This window comes from Misgurnus anguillicaudatus, chromosome 25, assembly GCF_027580225.2.
Source record: "Misgurnus anguillicaudatus chromosome 25, ASM2758022v2, whole genome shotgun sequence".
Classification (NCBI taxonomy): domain Eukaryota; kingdom Metazoa; phylum Chordata; class Actinopteri; order Cypriniformes; family Cobitidae; genus Misgurnus; species Misgurnus anguillicaudatus.
In genome coordinates, this window is record NC_073361.2 from 4869150 (window position 1) to 4889899 (window position 20750).

The 20750-nt window shown below is 39.2% G+C and overlaps 2 protein-coding genes and 2 long non-coding RNA genes across 5 annotated transcripts; 2 read left to right on the forward strand and 2 right to left on the reverse strand.

The window, feature by feature from the left end:
- Positions 1–529: 529 nt before the first annotated feature.
- On the forward strand, positions 530–6457 carry LOC129418295 (uncharacterized). Of its 2 annotated transcripts, none has more exons than XM_073863725.1 (15): positions 530–1013; positions 1662–1894; positions 2003–2213; positions 2303–2378; positions 2458–2819; positions 2908–2973; positions 3062–3144; positions 3415–3465; positions 3614–3819; positions 3925–4027; positions 4285–4447; positions 5173–5276; positions 5463–5607; positions 5678–5804; positions 5887–6457. In XM_073863725.1, the coding sequence occupies exons 1-15, from the start codon at positions 996–998 to the stop codon at positions 6210–6212; spliced, it is 2274 nt and encodes a 757-aa protein (XP_073719826.1). In that variant the 5' UTR covers positions 530–995; the 3' UTR covers positions 6213–6457. The 2 variants fall into 2 exon arrangements, with proteins under 2 accessions (XP_073719826.1, XP_073719828.1); XM_073863727.1 differs by having other exon boundaries at positions 3725–3819.
- On the reverse strand, positions 6237–9574 carry LOC129418296 (uncharacterized). Its single transcript, XM_055173244.2, has 7 exons — positions 9287–9574; positions 8253–8920; positions 7983–8028; positions 7806–7897; positions 7096–7206; positions 6740–7019; positions 6237–6609 (listed from the first exon to the last, which is right to left on the reverse strand). Exons 2-7 carry the CDS (start codon positions 8552–8554, stop codon positions 6382–6384), a joined length of 1059 nt encoding a protein of 352 aa, XP_055029219.2. The 5' UTR covers positions 8555–8920; positions 9287–9574; the 3' UTR covers positions 6237–6381.
- Positions 9575–11963: 2389 nt separating this feature from the next.
- Positions 11964–13713, forward strand: LOC129430120 (uncharacterized). The gene is made up of 3 exons (XR_012368112.1): positions 11964–12305; positions 12541–12780; positions 13107–13713. It is a non-coding gene; the product is annotated as an uncharacterized lncRNA (long non-coding RNA).
- Positions 13714–13860: 147 nt separating this feature from the next.
- On the reverse strand, positions 13861–16271 carry LOC141362130 (uncharacterized). The gene is made up of 2 exons (XR_012368113.1): positions 14513–16271; positions 13861–14116 (listed from the first exon to the last, which is right to left on the reverse strand). It is a non-coding gene; the product is annotated as an uncharacterized lncRNA (long non-coding RNA).
- Between the last annotated feature and the right edge of the window lie 4479 nt (positions 16272–20750).

A 20750-nucleotide genomic window follows, 5' to 3' on the forward strand; every position in this document is an offset into this window, starting at 1 on the left:
CACAATAACAATAGCCTAGTACAATTTCCGGAATGAAATACGGTAGAGGCTAACAGTAAAATGCAAAGCAGTACATTAGTTTACCATTAAACTTCACAATTATCTGCATTTACTTTACACAATAAGAAAATAATAAACGGCTCACACAGTATTTAATGAGTTTTTAACAGCCCTTAAACAGACATGAAATGCTTTTAATACACCCCAATTCTTAACATGACATTACACTTACATTCAAGAACACTGGGGTTTAAATAAGAGAAAGAAAATTAAATTAACATTTGTTACAACACATACCCAGTCTTTGCACGTGTTTCACGCGTGATCAACCCAGATTCAGTGCACACAAACTCTCATGCGTTCTTAATAGACGATCTATAAAACAATTGTCATTTAACACATATGTAGTATGTAAATATAACATTCAAACATTCTGTTAACTGGTCTAGAATTGATATTTACCTCATCAAACCTTAATTAGGTGTTTATTTGATCAAAACCGGGAGCTCTAGCATGCGATCTGCTCTCTCTTCATATGGCGTCATATAGCTGTCTTTATTATGAGAGCGCACACACAATATAAGCAAACACAGAAACAGAAATCGAGAGCGTAAAAACAGAAACTGAACAGATGAAACATAATCTTGTGGCAGGTAAAGCTGTCATCACGAGCGAATAAATTGTGATCCAGCACAGGTTTGAAGGTGGCGGCGATGTCTCAATGTGATCGAATTCGTTTTCGGATTGGCAGCTCGGTCGCGTTATCATCTGCGCTCTCTCTGTTTGAAAATTCTCCTCGCTCGCGATTATATCTTCCAACCGGAAACACGTCATGGATTAAGGCTTGACAAGACGATCACTGATCGATTGAACTGCATTACTAAGAACTGCCACTAGAGTTCAGAATTGCGACTTTGGAGTTAATTGCCAACAACAACAGATGGAGGAAGAATTGCAACTCATCTGCTCACCTGGTTTACTGAAGCCATATAGCCATGGAGTCAGGAGAAAACGTAAGTTTAAAATATTTCAAATAACACATGTTGATGCGTATGCAACTTAATAGTGAATGAGTTTTGTGTTTATTTGTAATGGCTAAAGCTGCCATTTTAAAAGTCATTAACTTATTAGGCATTTGTCTAAAACCTGCAACATAGGCAAATAAACAACAGCAGTACAATTATCATTATCAGTTTAATCATTTATTTGGTGAAGAGGTGTTGTGAAACATACTTTTACATAAAGTGTACTTGCTAAATCTATATAATTAATAGCTTGCTGATGGAATGTGTGTTTATGTATACTTTACATGTCAATACGTTACTAAAAAAATTCCCTACTGAAAAATACGGCTCAAATCAGCATAAGCAGGTTTTAGCAGGTATAAGTTGGTCCTTCCAGCCTGACCAGCTAAGTCCAGCTAGACCATCTTAAAAAGTGACCAAAACACAACTAGAACAACTTGCTACACCAGCAAAACCAGCTTATACCAAACTGGGAGACCAGCTAAAACCAGCTCACCAGATTATGATGTATTTTTCACTAATGGTAGCTTAAAAAAAACACACCTCTGAACTAGCATACTGTGCCTTCAAGATAAACAGTGGTTAAGTGCAAATCAGAAGAGATGTTAATATATACTTTGTGTTCATTTGTCCTAGAACACTATGAGGGAAATAGTGAACACAGCTCAAAACCTCATTACCGTAATCAACAGCACATTGCAGTCTCCTAGGTTAACTAGTCTTCAGGTTAACCAGACAAGAGGACAACACATCAGCCACCCACAGCCCTCACCCCAACCCTCTGTCAGCCACTCTCAGCCCTCGCCCCAACCCTCTGTCAGCCACCCACAGCCCTCGCCCCAGACCTCCGTACAGCAGGAAATGATAAGGTTCATTCTTCAGTTTTTTTGTGATGGATAAAATTCTGTAGGTTTTGTCAAATATATTAGTTTATAGTATGCATATACATATGGGAATTCTTGTTTGTATCATTTTAGATCATTTCCAGGAGTTTTTCAAAAGGGGTTGAAGGGAAAATCAAAGTTCGTCCCCATGAAACGCAAGGCACCAAAGACAGTTGTGATGTCATTTTACCTTCTGCCTCTCATGACTACAAAAACTCCAAAAGGCAGTGATGAATTCAAGTTGATTGAGGCAGGACTTGGGAAAAGAAGCTTAAAAGTTAACGATAACATCAGTCATGCCGAAGTATGTGCTGGTAGCAGTATAATTCTTGGACCATACTATTACTTATATAATGCACACTCACATTGTAAACACATTTTATTTATATACAGTTGTCTGAGATGTTGTGTCTTGAATTCCCCAAAATGCAAGGCTTGGATGGAGGCTGGCTGCTGTATAAAGCAATGGGTATTGTTTGATTTGATGATTTAAAACATTTTTGCTCTTTTACTAGCTTTTCTATATTTCAGTTTTGCTATATTCACAGGTGGAAGTGGACAGAGGCCCCTAACTGTGATTGCTCCAGAATCAGAAGGCTATACAGGAGCACTAGTACAAACAGCAAGCAATTGTGGCAAATCTGTTCTTTATATAGTGCCACTTCAACTGGAAATTGATATGACTCCATTGCCACTCAATTCCAAAGAATTTGATAAAATGCCCAAAGCTCACTGCAGTAGATGCAATGAACAAATGCCATTACAGCTCCTGGCAATCCATGTCAATTCCTGTAGCAGTGCAAGTTATTCTGACAGTGAGGAATCAATAACTGTGGAATTGGATGCTGCAGAAGGTGTGCATGCAGAAGGTGTGCATGCAGAAGGTGTGCATGACGAAGGCAGCAAAGAAGTAAGTTAACGTGTTTTAACTATTTCCTGGTATATTTAAAACCACAATATTGAGTATTGCCATGTAATGCAATTTATATTTTTTATAGCTATTAAACTGTGACTCTGATGTGGAATTTGTTCCACCTGTTCTGAATGCAGAACCATCCAAAAAGGTAATTGTTGTCTTGGAATCTTTTTTTTCTAATGTATAGACTTATATACCCTGCTTATGTTCCCTTGTATGTATTCTCATATTTTCAGAGCGAGTATGCACCTTGCCCAATATGCCAGGAACCATTTCCTCTTTATTTTCTAGAGGTGCATGCAAGCACATGTGGTGAGAGGTAGGAGTGGTTAAACTATCCTAAAACACATTAGGCTTTTGCAGAATTAAATATGAAATACAGATTATTTGAACTTCATGTAATTTACTTTGTGATTAATTGTATAATTTCTCATTATTAGCTTTTTAAATGTAATTTAAGCATCCAAATGTTACCCAGGTTTAAAAACATGTTTCATTAATGTTCAATAGTGTATCATTTACTTTTATGAAGGGACAAAAGTTTTCCCATTGTGACATTGTTCTCTTTTCTATTGTATATATTTCTCAGACCTGTAGAAAACCAAGGAACCTTGGATGTAGAAAGAAATGAGCCTCATAGGTCAGAACCGATTACAGTAGATAAATTTTGAAATTGTTATTGTGAAATACACACACACACACACACACACACACACACACACACACACACACACACACACACACACACACACACACACAAACATGTGATTGAGTTGTCATTTTTCCAGCCTTGATGACATCCTGCAAAATCTAGCTGAACAGGTGGACAACTCTCAGACGTTCTCAGTCTGTGTCACTCGATCTAACTTTTTTCACCGTGCTATTCAACAATGGAAAAGACAAAAGAAAAGCACCCCAAAGTGCTCCCTTAAAGTTTGTTTTGTTGGAGAGGCAGGCATAGATACAGGAGCAATAAAGAAGGAGTTCCTTACTGGTAACTGTCTTTCATTTTTTTGGTGTATCAGTTGTTGTGAACAATATCTCGTTGATATTCTCTTCTTGTGCTGTTTAACTTACGTGCACTTATTGATTTTGGCAGACCTGATGAATGGAATTGAATTGCGCTACTTTGAGCCTGGCCCTGACAACAAGGGAAAGAATCCTATATACTCAATAAGTGCCCTGGAGGAGAGCTACTTCAGGTTTTAAGAAAACATTTTTATTGCATTAAGTTTTACTTATGTATTTTCCTTTTTGTGTGTGTGTGTGTGTGTGTGTGTGTGTGTGTGTGTGTGTGTGTGTGTGTGTGTGTGTGTGTGTGTGTGTGTGTGTGTACACTACCAATCAAAAGTTTTGGTACACTTTGGATATAAAGTTATGCATTCAGGTACAAGGGAAAGTGTACTCAAAGTTTTGATTGGTGGTGTATATGCTTGAAATTTGTCTTAAATATCCTTAGGAGCTTTGGAGAGATCATTGCTTGCTCCTTGGCTCAAGGAGGTCCAGCACCTGACTTCATGCGCAATTGGTGCTACACCTATCTTGCTACAGGAGATTTTGACCGTGTGGTATTAACCCCCGAAGATGTCACAGATGTAGAAACCATCGAATTGATTGAAAAGGTAAAGCAATAGTAATGGTATATGCAATATTATGGGGTGGTTTCCCGGACAGGGATTAGACCAGTCGTCCAAACTGAAAATTTGCAATGATATATCTTAATACACCAGTGCACTTCGTTTTGACTCAAAATGCACACAAGTAATGTTTTAGTAAGGCATGTTAAATTGTTAATACTACTTATAATTAAACTAAGGCCTAATCCTCGTTTAAGATAATCCCTGTCCGGGAAACAGGGTTTAGATTAATCCAGTACTAGGCTTTAGTTATATTAGGGCATTTAAGTAGTTTTTACAAACAAACAAACTTTACAAAAAACAATACTGGTGTTCATCTTATAAACAAAGCAATGACACTGATAATATACATCAGTGCAAGGCGTTTTTTAATTAAAACAGCTCAAACATGCATTTTAGTCTGGGACTAGGATGAGACCTGTCCGGTAAACCACCCATAAATGTTTTAAATGCAATTCATCTGCTGTATTAAATGAGTGTTTTGCCTATCTGCACACCTCAACAGAAAATAAATACCTTTAGTATATGCTCTCTTATTTTGTGGAAAGCTATTTAACTAAGTTTGGCCACAAAATCCTCCTGAAGATGAAGTGTACTGTGTTTTTTAAAGAGCATAAAATTTATTGTTCAATTACATACACTAGGTGTCCCATCAAAACAGTTAAAAAGTATGTGTGCACTGCATGTATCATGTAACCTGTATGTTACAGGTAAGAATAGCCACCGATGACGAATTACGGAGTCTCACTGATAATCTGCTTTCCTGTGGATATACAAGTCTCATAAAAACAGACAGAAAGGACCCAATAATAAGGTTTGTAGTTACTGAAATGTACCTCATTGATTTATCAACTGCTAAAGCTTTTTAAGTATATGTTATTGATGGATCTAATTGTTTTCTAGTACTTTTTTTATCAAATGTAACATTATGCATAATTTATCTTGTGTTATTGAGAGTGGAATACGTTTATACTAAAAAAAAAATCATTTTATCCTTCAGAACAATCATTCTAAACTCCCTGGCCCGAGTTCTGCCCATGCTTGAGCAAATGCGAAAAGGCTTGCAGCTCTACAACCTTCCGGATGTGATGGAACAACACATGGACCTCTGTCGGCCTTTGTTTGTGCCACTGCAGGATAACAAGGTAAAATCGTTTGAATTTAGTTGAAGCTAGGCATAAATTGTGATATTTATTATTCTTTTGTCTTTATTAGCCCGATGCAAACTTCCTTATGGCAAGCTGCAAACCTGACTTTAGTGAAAAAGGCACCTCAAGACATAATCTTGAACAAAGTATTCTGAACTACTTTCAAGATTTTCTTCAGGAACTAGAGGATGATGGTACAGAGCTTTAATTGTGCAGATTTGAGTTGCTTGAGTTTTTTTGTAAGTGAAAATTAAATGTAGTTTTTTACTTTATTAGATGCAGTTCCTAAGCACTTTGACGAAACCGAAGACTCAGACACTGAAGTGGTTTCAAACACCAAGACACTTACAGTTCCAGGTGTCCTGCAGTGGTTAACTGGCCAGGCACACAAGCCAGTACTACCAAGTGAGAGAAACAATTTTGAAATTCATGTAAAATTCAATCATGTCTGCCAACAGGAAGCACATACAATCTGTTTTCCAATAGTTAGTGCTTGTACCAAGACCATAACTTTTCCAGTGGCACACATGAGCTCTTACAGTGAGTTCAAACATGTACTAACTCTGGCTTTGCGTTTTGGTAATGTTTTTGGTAGAGTTTAATTTGTGGAACAATGAAGACAATGATTATGGTACAGAATAATGTTTTATTTTCCTTTAACATTATAAAAAAATGTTTACACTAAAAGTAAATGGCAAAAAGAGAGTGCCATGATTGTTTTCAGTTATTTTTGGTATATGCAATATCCTTGTTGTTAGAACAATGACCTTGTTAGCGATTGTTGTTCGAGTTGGCAAGAATTATTTGTATGTACTGTACCATGTTCAAATAAATGTCTCTGCCAAAGCATTGTGATGGTCCTTTAGGATTAATGGTAGTTTGTAGCTGTTCCATTTCTTCAGGACTAAATGGGCTGGAAATCTCTGGTACTTCAATGCCATAATGAGACCTGTGTGGGATCCCTACATTTTCCCAGTCAATGGTATTGTCCTCAGCAGGCTGCAACAACACAAATGCAGACATTCATAGGGAGCTGTTCTGAACTGGCTATACTTTGTTTTAAACCGTAAAGTGTTTTTACAAGAATTTGGATTTAAATGTTAAATTTATACTGTTATTGTGTGTGTACCTGCTCAAGATGTTCTGGTTCAGTGGTGGAATGTTGAATATGGCCCATGACCCACAACTGGTTTGGAGTTAGGTTTTGCTCCGTGCGTAGTGGGTGGTTGTCCCAACCATCGCTGAACTTTGTCAGGTCGTCGTTCAGCCGAGGTATGAAGATGTCGTGAACGCAAAACATATGCATGTTATTAGAAGGATCAAGTAGGCCATCTTCTTCCAGACCATGCAGAACCTCGTAGTAGATCTTGGTCACAGCCATCCATACGTCCCTCCATAAACGCTCAATTCTGAAATTGTTCATATTTTTGAGTGTAATTAATTTGCATTTTTAATTTCTAAGGATGTATTACAAATTTCACACACCTCTGATTATGTACACTCTTTCCTGACACAAAGCTGCCTCGTCCAGTCCCCCGCACTGTAAACATGCACCGTGCTATGCCCAGGTTCTCGACCCCTTGATCACCTCTTACTCTGCATGTAGAGACAAAGAAAACTGTATGTCTTTTGTATGAATTAAATCTATCTTTCATACAAATCTTTTTTTGGCACATTTTAATTCATATTCATGGTGTCTCAAAACAGCACAGATAACTTCACTTAGATGTTCTAAAGGGATAGTTCACCTAAAAATGAAAATTGTTATCTTTTACTCCCTCTCATGTTGTTACAAATCTGTATATATTTCTTTGTTCTGATGAACACAGAGGAAGCTTTTTTGAGGAATGTTTGTAACCAAACCATTCATGAGCCCATTCACTTCCATAGTATTCTTTTTTTTTTGCTACTATGGAAGTGAATGGGGCTCATGGTCACTTTGGTTAAAACATACCTCACAATATCTTTCTTCGTGTTCACCAGAACAAAGAAATGTATACAGATTTGTAACAACATGAGAGTGAGTAAATGATGACAGAATTTTCATTTTTGGATTAACTATCCTTTTACGATTCTTAATATACTACAAATACGTCTTTAGTAGTTTAAGTACAAAATAAGTGTGTGAAAATGAAGCATTATGGAAATGTACTTTATTTTCACCTGGGCAGCCTTGGAAGAGTAAAGAAGCATACCTTGACGGCCAACCAAACTGCTGCACAGATTCCAAGAAAAAAGCAAGCGCAGTGCTCGACTTGTTATTATTTGCAGCATTCAGGTACAGGACCTAACAACAACAAAATAAAGTTATCCTGTCTGAGAGCCTATCAGGAACACACGAGCTGACTGACCAATGAACACATAATATTTACCTTTCTTGAGTAGCCATCCACATTGCCAAATATCACAATGTTGTACCTTACACAAGTAAAAAAAAAAACATACTGTTAAACAATTTTAAAATTATGTCATATGAAATTTGAAGATATTATTTTAACCATCCTAACCCACTGGAATAAATACACAATTAAATATTTAACATTTTATGTTAATCATTGGCTTTAAAGAGAAGGCACTTTCAATACAAACCAATATGAGCACATAACTAACTACTGGTACTACTAGTGCTATATCATGCAAACCTTATTAGTTTATGATTGGTGTCGATGTGGACAAGTGACAGTGGACCCCGGACATAATAAGTTCGTCTCACTGTGCTCCCCATGCGTGTCATTCGGGACAGAACTCCAGCAGAGTCTATTCTGTGCATAGACCCTTTAATTCTGTCCCACTGAACACGATAGCCCTCGGACTGTAACAGTCCTTTGACAAGTCTGTATCCAGCATTAGGGACTCTTGCTTTAACAGCAGCAACTTTGTTGTCCAGTTCTTCATCTGACATAGAGCTGTATGAAGTCTTTGTTGAAATGCCAAGTTCTCTCATTCTTCTAAAAATTGTGCTATGACTAACACCGAGTAGATTGGCCACACACTTAACATGTAATGGTATTTCAAAAAGATATGTCAGGAAATCAGCAGAGAGCACACATTTTGGGCGTCCCCTTTCCCCTTGCTCAAGTGTGAACAATATAGGTCGTTGTTCTTCCTCTAAGCCAGCATGCACAAGTCTGCCTAATTGTTTCAGACCCTATGTTATGGGGGAAGGTATATCAAAGATTCTGGATGCTGCATCAATTAAGATGTATTCTTGATTGCAAACATACTCCAAATAATCAAGGTCAACAGAAGACTGTTCAAGGATCCACTGAAGTCTTGTCGTCAGACGTTCCAGTATGCTACGTAGGATTTCCTGAACAAGGAACACTGCATTAGTCTTGTTGAGCTACAATAGACTAGCATAGCTTTAAATGTGTAATTTAAATGCATTGTATTAAAATGTAAATTACAAATGATAATTTCTTTAATGAATGTGAAAAATGTGTTTCATTTAAATGATTTAAATGCATCAGTCCATAAACTAACTGGCTACTGCTGTTGCTAGTTTTCCCTCTGCTGGCTGTTGGTTATTTGCCTATGTTGCAGGTTTTAGACAAATGCCTAATAAGTTAATGACTTTTAAAATGGCAGCCTTAGCCATTACAAATAAACACAAAACTCATTCACTATTAAGTTGCATACGCATCAACATGTGTTATTTGAAATATTTTAAACTTACGTTTTCTCCTGACTCCATGGCTATATGGCTTCAGTAAACCAGGTGAGCAGATGAGTTGCAATTCTTCCTCCATCTGTTGTTGTTGGCAATTAACTCCAAAGTCGCAATTCTGAACTCTAGTGGCAGTTCTTAGTAATGCAGTTCAATCGATCAGTGATCGTCTTGTCAAGCCTTAATCCATGACGTGTTTCCGGTTGGAAGATATAATCGCGAGCGAGGAGAATTTTCAAACAGAGAGAGCGCAGATGATAACGCGACCGAGCTGCCAATCCGAAAACGAATTCGATCACATTGGGTGCGTTCACACGACAAAATTTCGGGAGTGACAACCGTATTTACTTACAGGTGTGAGTCTGGAAGTGTCCTGTTCACACAGCAAATAAAAGTATTATTTATGCAATGGGCAAAACCTTATTTATGTAATTAACAAAAACAGCTGGCTGGTGGAACGCTTACCATTGTGCAGAGAAAAATAAACAAGGGTGGTTCCTTATTAAAGTTTTAATTTCCAAAATGAATGAACATAAAATCAGTTTCAGCAACTGCACGTTTTACCAAAAGCAGATATATTCAATACAAAAGTAATCATAATGAGTTATGAAGCAAATCGATCCGTTTTTGCAAGAAATCGAACTTTATTTAAACCATTAACACAGCCAAAGGGAAGTGCGCTTACACTCCCGCTCTGTAGGTGGCGCAGAGAGTATGGTTTACAACCGCAGGCAAAACCAGCCTCTTAGCGCCACCTAAAGAGCGGGAGTGTAAAAAGCGCACTTTATATGTTGCCGCAGTTTTATATGGACGCTAATAATGTTGTAAATAACGTTCAATATCCTGCAAAAACCGACCGATTTGCTTCACAAGCAGCAAAAAATGTCACCAGGAGTCATGGAGATTACTTTTGTATTGGATATATCTGCTTTTTGACCTCTCAAAGTGACGCATCTTTTGCCTTACATTATATGAATCACAGATGGGTTTTTTCCCCCAAAATATCTTCTTTATTGCGCGTCTGAAGATAAAAGGTGAGTAAACAAACAGCTAATTTTTATATCCCTTTTATTATACAGTTAACATTATATTAATCGTCCACTTTTAAAGTTTAAACTTTATATATCTCACTTACTTGGCTGCACGCAATTTTATGGGTAATGTAATATGTTCCGTGGCGTCTATGAAGGTAATATAATATCACATTAACCTTTTGGAGCAATTCTGGTGCGTAATTTGCAGTCATTTTCATGCACTGTAACGTTATCTTAACACAAGAGCAACGAATGACGTGACAGACAACTGGTTGTCCAGTGCGATTCCGTTCACACGGCATAGCTTCTCTGTAAATACGGTTGTGAAACCCGAAAAGTTACAGGTGTGAAGTCGGTTATAGAATGCGGTTGTCAAACCCGTAAATAACCGAACTGCGTGTGAACGTAACCGTCTTAAGGACTCAAATACGGGTTTGACAACCGTATTATGGTACCGTGTGAACGCAGCCATTGAGACATCGCCGCCACCTTCAAACCTGTGCTGGATCACAATTTATTCGCTCGTGATGACAGCTTTACCTGCCACAAGATTATGTTTCATCTGTTCAGTTTCTGTTTTTACGCTCTCGATTTCTGTTTCTGTGTTTGCTTATATTGTGTGTGCGCTCTCATAATAAAGACAGCTATATGACGCCATATCTTCACTCAAAACTAACTCACTGCACACTGCCGGAGGCAATGCCGTAAAGCGTGTGTCGCAACACCCACTCTTAAAGGGGCCACGACCAATTTTATGTCAGATGTCATTTTGAAAGGATTACTCCACTTGGCTACATATATATTTTCCTTTCATCCTATTTTATGCCCTTGCTGCCCGAATCAGGATTTCTTGTATAATGGTCATATCTCAATTTTGCAATTTCCATGCATGGCATCTTTCTTATGGACATCAAATAATGAATGTCCAGTGTGTGTGTTAAACATTTTTGGCCCATTTTAAATGTAAAAGAAAATGTGCCTAATAATTCTGCACACTTGAATATAAGGTGCTTTTTTCTCCAGTCAGCCATCATTAACAATAATGTATTACTTATAAATGCTTTATTTACAAAAGTAATGGTAGTTATTAAAATTTATTTGGTTTGGATTTAGTAAAATATGTTTGATTAAAAACATTTGCCCGGTATGCCAGATTACCAGTCTAGCCCGGACTCTAGCCACACAAACTTTTCATACCACCAGACATTAAAACATCTTCCTTTGCTTGCTATAGTGGTGACTGGAAATGAACCGAGTTTGGGCTGGGTAGCATGGTCATCAATGCTGGATAAATCAGATGGGGCAATTAGCATAGGTGTGATTGGCAAGGAACAAAAAAGCAGGAAAATATACGGCACACTTACCATGACGTGGCGACATACATACGCATGCACGCACACACATATATATAATGAAATACAGTTGAAATATAACTTGAGCTCAAAATTGATCGATCTGAGTGGCCAATCGTCAATCAGCATGGGCAAGTGCCACCCTGACCATTATATAACCTTGCCACTGCATCAGACTGAACAAAATCATTTTGTGCTTTTAAAGGTAAATACATCAACGCGTACAATAAGTGACTAGATCTGTGAGGATTTTTATGTTCTTGTAAACAAATTTGTGCCCTTTTAGTAAAATCTTTGGTTGCATATGATAATAATAATAATAATAATAATAATAATAAGGCACACAAACCACATACACAACATGATAAATGAGATTTGACATTGGTCAAAACATGTTTAATGTTTATAGAATAATTAGTGGGGGCATTTAATACAGATTAAAGCTAGGGTAGGTAATGTTTGAGAGCTAGCAAAATTTGAAAATGGCACCTCTTCTAAGCTCCACCCCCTCTCGTTAGCACTCCGTCCAAAGCTACGCCCCCACAAACATGAACGCGCATCCACAGTCGGAGTCAGCTGCAGGTCACAGGAAAACCGAGTATTTCAACACATCAACCAAACGACTTCATGTCTCATTCACCTGTAAGTAAACTATATTTTTATTACAATGAATGCCAAAAATGCTATTGTTAGTAATGTTACTTGCAGCGTTCAAAGCAAACGTTACACGTTTGTTGTTGTATGAACTCTGAAATGTAGCTACGTGTCTTTGGATAAAAGCGTCTGCTAAATCAAAATTTAAAAGTCTTGTTTTGTTACTATCACTGGCAAACGTGAATTTTCTATTTTTATATATCTTCGTTATTTTGGTTGTTAGAGTTTCCACGACGAGAGCATTTGATCTGATCCTACATACAGTCCGCATCCGAGCACGTCTTCAGGTCAAAGGGGACAGACCCGAGGTCGTGCTCGAGGAAGAGGAGGTGCACGGGGTAGAAGCCGAGGAAGTCGAGGTAGAGGACGCGGAGCAAGTCAGACTGCAACCGGAGAACACCTGAGTCATGACGATATTCTGCGAGTGGAGAATCTGCAAGCTCAACGAATTTCAGATGAGCAGGTAGCCAATCTATAATATCATTTTTGTTCTTAGTTGATATTTTTTCGACCTCAACATCAGCAAAAACAATAGGATAACAATAGTGAAATTATCAGTGCTGCAGCAGCCCAGTATATTTTTTAAAACGAGTAAAGAATTTTAATAACAATATAATATCAACAATATATACAATATAAACAATACATATCAAATTGAGTCCTTGGCACTGTCTGCCAATAAATAATTACCTGGCATTTACTGTGGACACAACATTTCTCTTAGAGGACAGGAAAAAAAAGAGTTCTAAAAATAAAGTTGAATCTTTTTGATGAACTATTGTTTTACAGGCCAGAATTCATACACTGAGCTTGGAAGAAACCCATCAGTTGCTGCAGATCTGCCTGAAAAGGGACCCAAGCCTCATCTTTGATCTCCTCCATATGTCAACATCAGGAGATGCTCCTCCACCAGGCCCTCCAGCTCCGAGTCAACCCACTTGGTGTGTGTGCCGAAACTGCAGAGAGATGCCCTCAGATGTAGAAAGAAAGTGCTGTGGGCAACAAGACGACTCCTGTATTTCCATGCTGCCCCACATGGAATTGTACATTTTGCAGGAGGGGGTGTTGCGACTTGCCAGAAGGATCTGGAATGATGTCCGGGCTGTGGAGGATCTTCCAGACCCAGGGGAGAGCAATAAACAATTCCGCTACGCTGCATACCGGCAATATGTTGTGTGGCAATATGGGGCACTGGGAGCTGGGCACAGAGTAGTAATTCCTAGTTGCTGTGTTTTGGAAAATTAGAGACCGCTACCCAGATACACATGGACAGTATACAGGTTTCATCCCAAGTAGGGTGTAGGCACAGTACAATAAATAGTATTTATTTTTGTGCCCTGCTTTTTATTTATTTTGTACTGGTTTATATATTGTTCTGTAAAATTTGCACTAATGTATACAGTTTGTACATTCATATTATTTAAATTTTGTCATGTTTGAATAAATATTTTTAGTTGATAAATGCCTTTCCTTTATCATTTCAGCATAAACAAGCTATTACTTTTCTTACCTCCTTACATGCTAAATGAATAATGACAATGAATGTGGTATAACACTTTTTGTTTTATTAAAAAAACAACACCAACAACAACAAGAGAGACCTAAGAGGAATACTTTTTTAAACAACTATCTGTCCTTTTGTTGTTTTTGATTGTCATAAACAATCTGTATTTACATATAATAAATTAGAAATATATACTATATATGTTAGAAAATGAGTGTCCATGGATGGCTGACAGGTCAGGCTTTGCATGATGCGTTGTCTTCTGTGGTGATCTACTCCTTTGGCAGTGATTTACCTTTAGGAAGAATATCACAATTACACATCTGACAATAATTACTGTATCTCAAAGACACACAATGAATGACAACACATTTTTTTTCCCATTTCACACAGTGACAAACATTTATGTGATTCTTTGAATTAGTTTATCCGTAGCTTTGTTTAGAAAACTATTTTAGATCATAAGTTATGATACACTTGCGACTATGGCTGTGCAATATTATCATAATGTCATGTCCTAAAAGTCAGATAAGCAGTAACGTTACCTACGACCTGTAACTCAACTGACTTACACCGACAGAGAAGCTAATGTTAGCATTGGGCTAATACTAGCTACAAAAATAGCTACGTTGCCTAGCGTAACATTTATCATGGAAATAACAAATCCCCCCGAAGCAAAACAAATTATTACCTGTTCAGCAGAAGACCGCAACCTCGGCATCGCTTTTCAGGCCCTTCAGCTCCCTCAGTTGTCTCCACCGTTCAAATGCTCCACCGATGTTTACGCGAGTTTGTCCTCTGGCTTTATCCAGTACCTGTTTAGTTGCAGCCTTTTCTGCCTCAGATTTTCTTTTTCTAGGTTTTTTTATTAGGGCGAGCAGTTACCAGCAAAGCTGGCAGTGGTAGTTTTGCCTGCTTTTTATCTTCCATTGTGCCGGTGCCGCAAACTCCTGCTTACTCGGTGTAGTGAGACTGAATATTTCAGGGAACGGTGACGTGATTAGTGCACGCAGGGCCGCGCGCGCAGTGGGGGTCGGGCACGAGACATGAAGGCATCTGATTGGTTCTTTACATTCGCACCGCATGGCAGTGATTGGTTGGAGTTTGTACTGTCCTGCAGCTGCTACAGAGGTCTGATTGTTTTCATTCCTTTTTCTGAACACATAATGTATTGACTACTCTCAGGATAGAAGGACCATTTCACCCAGTATTAAAAAAAATGTATCTGAACAGGATTACCTACCCTAGCTTTAATTATTGATTACAACATTTGAACGCTGAATTTAAAGTGAATACTGTAACATTAAAGTTACTTAATTCAAATGTTGTGACTTTCTGGAAAGGCAGTCAAGTGCATTTGTCTTTTGCATTGTTCTTTTGGCACAGTCGAGCTACGCGTTTCACGCGCACACACAGGGAAACCAGATCCATGAATGTGTGTGTTTGTCATTATATTATTCTGTAATCGTAAGCATTACTGCCAGATTCACAAACCATTTGCACCAAGAGGAGCAAATACAAGCGTGTGTTCGTCAGGATGACATTGGATCTGATTCGCGTAACTTATATGCGTGCGTTAACGTAAGTGATTACAGAATAATAATGCAAGCAAACGTTTTGACACAAACGCAACTTTATATTGATATTGCGAGACAGCATTTCACCTCGACGAGAAATCTGATATTTACATTACTGGCATATAGCGGTCTAATTTGAAATGGACAGTTTTGTAAAAGCAGCAAACACCTGGCAGGTTCTCTAAATTTCTTACTACTAAAATGCTGTTTGTCTCTGCCAATTCCTTCTATCCATGCCCAGCGCCACTGATTTAAGTCCTTTATCAATTAGGTCGACTTACCTAGGCTTCATATACATACTCCTCATCCCGCTGACAACGTTAACTTGTTATGACATCTCCGCGGCCGCGCGGCATCTGCACCTGGATCTCAGCCACACCTCAAAGACCCCTCCCCATTCTACTTCTGATTGGCTAGTTTGTTAGTTTGGTTGAGAGTGAAAGATGTGTTCCTCTCATTCTATTTGTAGGCAAACGCATGATTTTTTTTATTCGCAGCCAAGACCACACGCCGGAATTGACTGCAAGCTCTTTGGTGAGCTCTGCTTTGAATTGAAGTTCGATCGTGACAAATAAATAGACTACTTGCGGAGTGATATGCGGTCATTTATAACGGTGCCTTGCACCCCCCCACACACATAAACACAAAAAATGGATTTGCATGATTCACGAAAGCCTCATTTTCAGGTCGGAAAAGCCGGAATTCCGGATTTTTCCGGAAGAATCACACCCCTGAGTTAGGTCCTCAGTACTCGCCTTAGGCTTAGTCGAGTCTGAAACAATAAACGCCCGAAATCATAACGCTGCTATAGTACATTTTTATGAATAATATTTTATGTATTACTCAAATAATTAGCCTGACATTTGCATGTACCTGAACACAGGTGTGTACGTGAAGGGGAGGTAGATGTTTGAGAATGGCACGCTGCCGATAATGGAGAAATGGATGCGGTGGTAAAAGAAGAGCTGTTCAGCTCCTTACTCGAAATTGATGTTTCTGGAACATCTGCATTCTCTTCATCCTGCGGCCGATGTATTTTGGAGACAAACTTTAGTAAAGTACTCTGTTTCATTTTAGTTTTACATACCGAACGTTAGCTAAATGTCGTGTCCCTCTGTTAAATGTGCTTACGGTGCGTGCGTGTGGGGGATGGGCAATACGCTTTTCGAAATGCGCTATATATTGCACTAATATTTTTTACAAAATTAAGTTATTCTATATTAAAATATGTCAAACAAGTGATAAAAAAACAATACAATTTATTTTTATAGCTCAAGTATGATAATTGCAACATAATTTACTTTACTTAATTAGGATACCTAGCTCGTAGGTGGGCCAAGGCCCACCCAGGCCCACCCACAGCTACGCGGCTGACGAAAACGTAGTGTTTGTACATGCATTTAAGTGATTTTAAGCCATTGCGCAAAATTCCCATCCTCATAAACACCATCATTAATGTGAGGGATTGCAGGACAGATGAACCCAAATGCAGACGATGTCGGGGAAAAACAGAAAACACTTTATTTTATACAAAACAAAAACCCACGAGGGGGTACAAAACATGAAACACCAAACTCTGACATATATCACTAAACTACGACTGGATAACTTGACTTCACACGAACACGGGAAACAAAACACAATGAACCTGCACAGAACTAAAGATACACTGACATTAAAAAGAGGAAACCAAACAAGATAACGAGCGGGAACAGGTGATGGGAGAAAACCAATGATTACTAATAAGCAGGAGAACGAGGGGGCAGGGTCACAAGACAAGACAACGTGATTTATGATAAAATGTTGATTTCGGAATGAACTATCCTTTCAACTATAGACCCATCAGTTAATCTAGCATTTGAATGTGATGTGGTTCCTTTGCAGGTTTTTGCAGATGTTGATGACAGACATGATGGTCTGGATGCACCTGACAGGTCCTTGCAGGTAAGGAAAACACATTTTTTTTTTTTTTTTTAAGGACAGTTAGAAAGCAAGTCATTCTCTCAGGTACCCCAAATTTCACAACTATTGATGTAATATTACCTTATGTCTAATATCATGGCATGACTTGTATTTCATGATTTAGAAATGACTTGTTGACTTCCAGCAACAAGTTTGTTAGGAATCAATTCTACATCATACTACAAGCATTCAACATGATGAAGTGGAAGTCAATGTGCAGGTGAGGAAAGGTTGCAAGGCCATAAAATCATTTATTTTATTAGTTTTTTATGGAATATTTATACGTTTAGTTTTACATGTAGTTTACATGCTTTCTTCTTCAGGATTTTGATCAATTACATTTGTCTGTACATTAACACTACTATCATTAATGTGGTATGAAACATTTTAGATCAAACGGGTGAGATTTTTTTTATAAAACCCTTTTGTATAGATGCTTTCCTGTGAAGAACAGACAACATCTGACTACCAAGAAGAGTCGAGTGATAATGGCAGTATGGACATGCAACATGGAAAAGACATTAGAGACAATGAAATTATGGGGAAAACACCCATAAATGGAAGCCACGTTCCTCCTTTATGGACAATGTCGGAATACAGTGAGAAAGCACTTCAGGAGCAAAAAAGAAAAGAGCATGAGTTGCTCATAATCATTAAAACATTATTTGACTGATGAAGCTCTAGGGGACATACTTAAAGTCATAAATGCTGTAACTGGTAAACAGTTGTCACAGGCTGATTTAATAGTTTCTTTTCTTGCCTTGAATCATTTAAGACATTAGGGCTTTATTGTGTGCAGTGTGCTGTGTGATGGTTATTGTGTGCATTAAAATATAGGCACTTTGAATTGTAGTGGGTATTTACTGTACATTAAATTTATAGTGTTACTTTTTGTATTTTTGCCCTATTTAACTCTTAGAGATTCATTCATGGACAAACCTGGCAACTTGTTTCCTGTTTTATTATTTTGCCCATATTTGGTCTGTGCTTCCTCCCCTGTTAATTTGACCTAATTTTGTTTATTAGAACTCGTTGTTAAGCTCCACCTTTTTGCCCATATTTGGTCTGTGCTTCCTCCCCTGTTAATTTGACCTAATTTTCTTTATTAGGACTCATTATTATGCTCCACCTTTTTGCCCATATTTGGACTGTGCTTCCTGTCTTTGATGAATTGTTTTATTGTCTCTGTCTTGCTGCTGATGATTACAATTAGCAACCAATTGCCAAACAGCTGGACATGATTAAGTGAAAGGGTATAAAAACTGTTTCTTTGGGAGAGGAGGTTGGTTTTTGTTTTGAGGGTGACGTAGATGTTTGCTGCCATGGTGTAATACACTCTCCTGCCTTGCAAAGGAAGTTTGGGTTCCCAGGACGTTTGCTGAACAACGGTGCACTGCTCTGGATTTGCTCAACGCTCTCTAATGTTGCCTGAAGGGCCGTAAATATATTTTTACTACTGCACTGTGTAAATGTGTGTCGATTTGCTATCTGTGGGGTTTGTGTTCATTGTGGTCGCTTGCTTCTAGCCCCAGCAGTACCTACCTGGTAGTTCCAGCGGCTGGCGTCGTCCTGAAGACTGATTTTTCTCCGACCTCCCTCAACGCTCTCTAATGTTGCCTGAAGGGCCGTAAATATATTTTTGTTACTGCACTGTGAATGTGTCCATTTACTATTTGTGGTGTTGGTGTTTATGGTGGTCGCTTGTTTCCAGTCCCAGCAATACCTATCTGGTAGTTCCAGCGGGTGGCGTTATTCTGAAGACTGTGGTTATCCTCAAACCTCTCTCAACGCTCGCTATGGTTGCCCGAAGCCTCTGCAATACCTTTCCTGTGGTCCCAGTGGCGGCTTTGTCCTGAAGACAGTGGTTACCCTCTAACTTCCCTCAACGCTCGCTAATTTCGCCTGAAGGGCCGTAACTATATTTTGTCGTACTACAGTGCAAGTGTGACCTCTGCTGTTTGTGGTGCTGGTGGTTATTCTTGGTGCTCTCTTCTAGCCTCTGGATTGTCCCGTTGGTGATCTTGGCCCAGTGCTGCTGCGAGCCTGCCTTGGCTACCCGGAGTCTTCCTCAACGTTTGCTGCTTAAAGTACCGTCACTTTCTCCGGTGGGTCTGACGACTGCCGTGACGTTCTGGACGTATTTGCTCGATTATTTGGAAGGACAGCTGGGCGGATTGCCGAGGAGCCACCAAACCTTAACCCCGCCCCCATTTGCTATAAAGACTCTATTTTAGTGGACTTTACCCTCCATAATAGTGTTTCCTATTTAATGCTTTCTAGCCTATTAATAAAAAGTATTTTTTTTGCATTTATACACTGACTGTCTGTTTTGTTTCCGTGGCTGGGACCTGAGTCATTTTATTGTCACTAGGTGACAGTCTTTTTCTGGCGTAGTCGGCAGGGTCCCAGCAGCGGAACACAACAGTCATGTCTGATCCTCCTAGTAGTGCAGCTAATCAAGAGGCAGAGGGAAATGGGGCTAGTGGAGGTAATCAGGCAGCAGCCCATTTGTTGGTGCCATGGTTTATGGGGGGGCCATGGATACCCCGTTTTAGCGGGGAGAAGGGAAAGTTTAATTCATGGAGGTCTCAGATAGAGGCTATGCTAAGGGCACAAGGGCTAACCACACAACAAGGGGTGGATTTCCTGTTGGCAGCTCTAGATGGGGAGGCAAGGCGGCAGGCACGTTTATTTAAGGCAGAGGAGACTGCCGATACCAAGGCATTGCTAGACGCCCTACAGAAGAGGTATGGTGATGGAGCAAGTCGAGCACAGCGACGGTCAAGGTTCTTTAGCTGTAGGCAAGGTCAGGATGAGGGAGTGGAATCTTTTATCTTAAAGTTACGGGAACTCTACTTTGACTGGCAAGGACGTGAGCCAACTCAAGAAGAAGAGGGCGAGTACCTGTTAGACCAGTTCACCTTGAACTTAAGACCAGGCCCAATTCAGCAAGAGATCCATCGCCAAGTGCGTCGCAACCCACAGTTGACATTTGCCTCCGTCTGTACTGAGGCTATAGCACTCCAGCAAGAGCAACAACATGGAGAAGACCATGCCTGGGTTAGATGGGCTGCTACACCTACAGCTGTGGCCTCACCAGTCCACACCCCAAAATGTGACACACCTGACATGAGCCAATTAAAAAGCGAACTCCAGGCAGAATTGCGCAAAGAAGTGGCAGAGCAACTGAAGGGTTTGAGTGCCTCCATTGTTGAAGAACTCCGCAGACAGATATCACCTACTCCCCCAATGACTAGTCAACCCACTGTTCCATCTTTGTCTGCCAACATGCCCCAACTGCCCGTCGGTCCAACTGTACGTTCAAGACCTCAACAGATACCACCAGGCAGGGGGTCCTTCCAGTGGGATACTGAGGGGAGGCCTATATGC

What these genes read in the sequence shown, in the direction of transcription:
- LOC129418295 (XM_073863725.1), top strand. An exon ending in ATAACATCAGTCATGCCGAA is followed by an intron (nt 2,214 to 2,302) that starts GTATGTGCTGGT and finishes ATTTATATACAG; the next exon opens with TTGTCTGAGATGTTGTGTCT. An exon ending in TGCCACTGCAGGATAACAAG is followed by an intron (nt 5,608 to 5,677) that starts GTAAAATCGTTT and finishes TGTCTTTATTAG; the next exon opens with CCCGATGCAAACTTCCTTAT.
- LOC129418296 (XM_055173244.2), bottom strand. Translation starts at nt 8,554, where the DNA reads ATGAGAGAACTTGGCATTTCAACAAAGACTTCATACAGCTCTATGTCA. An exon ending in AAGAGTGTACATAATCAGAG is followed by an intron (nt 7,020 to 7,095) that starts GTGTGTGAAATT and finishes GAACAATTTCAG; the next exon opens with AATTGAGCGTTTATGGAGGG. An exon ending in AACCAGAACATCTTGAGCAG is followed by an intron (nt 6,610 to 6,739) that starts GTACACACACAA and finishes GTGTTGTTGCAG; the next exon opens with CCTGCTGAGGACAATACCAT.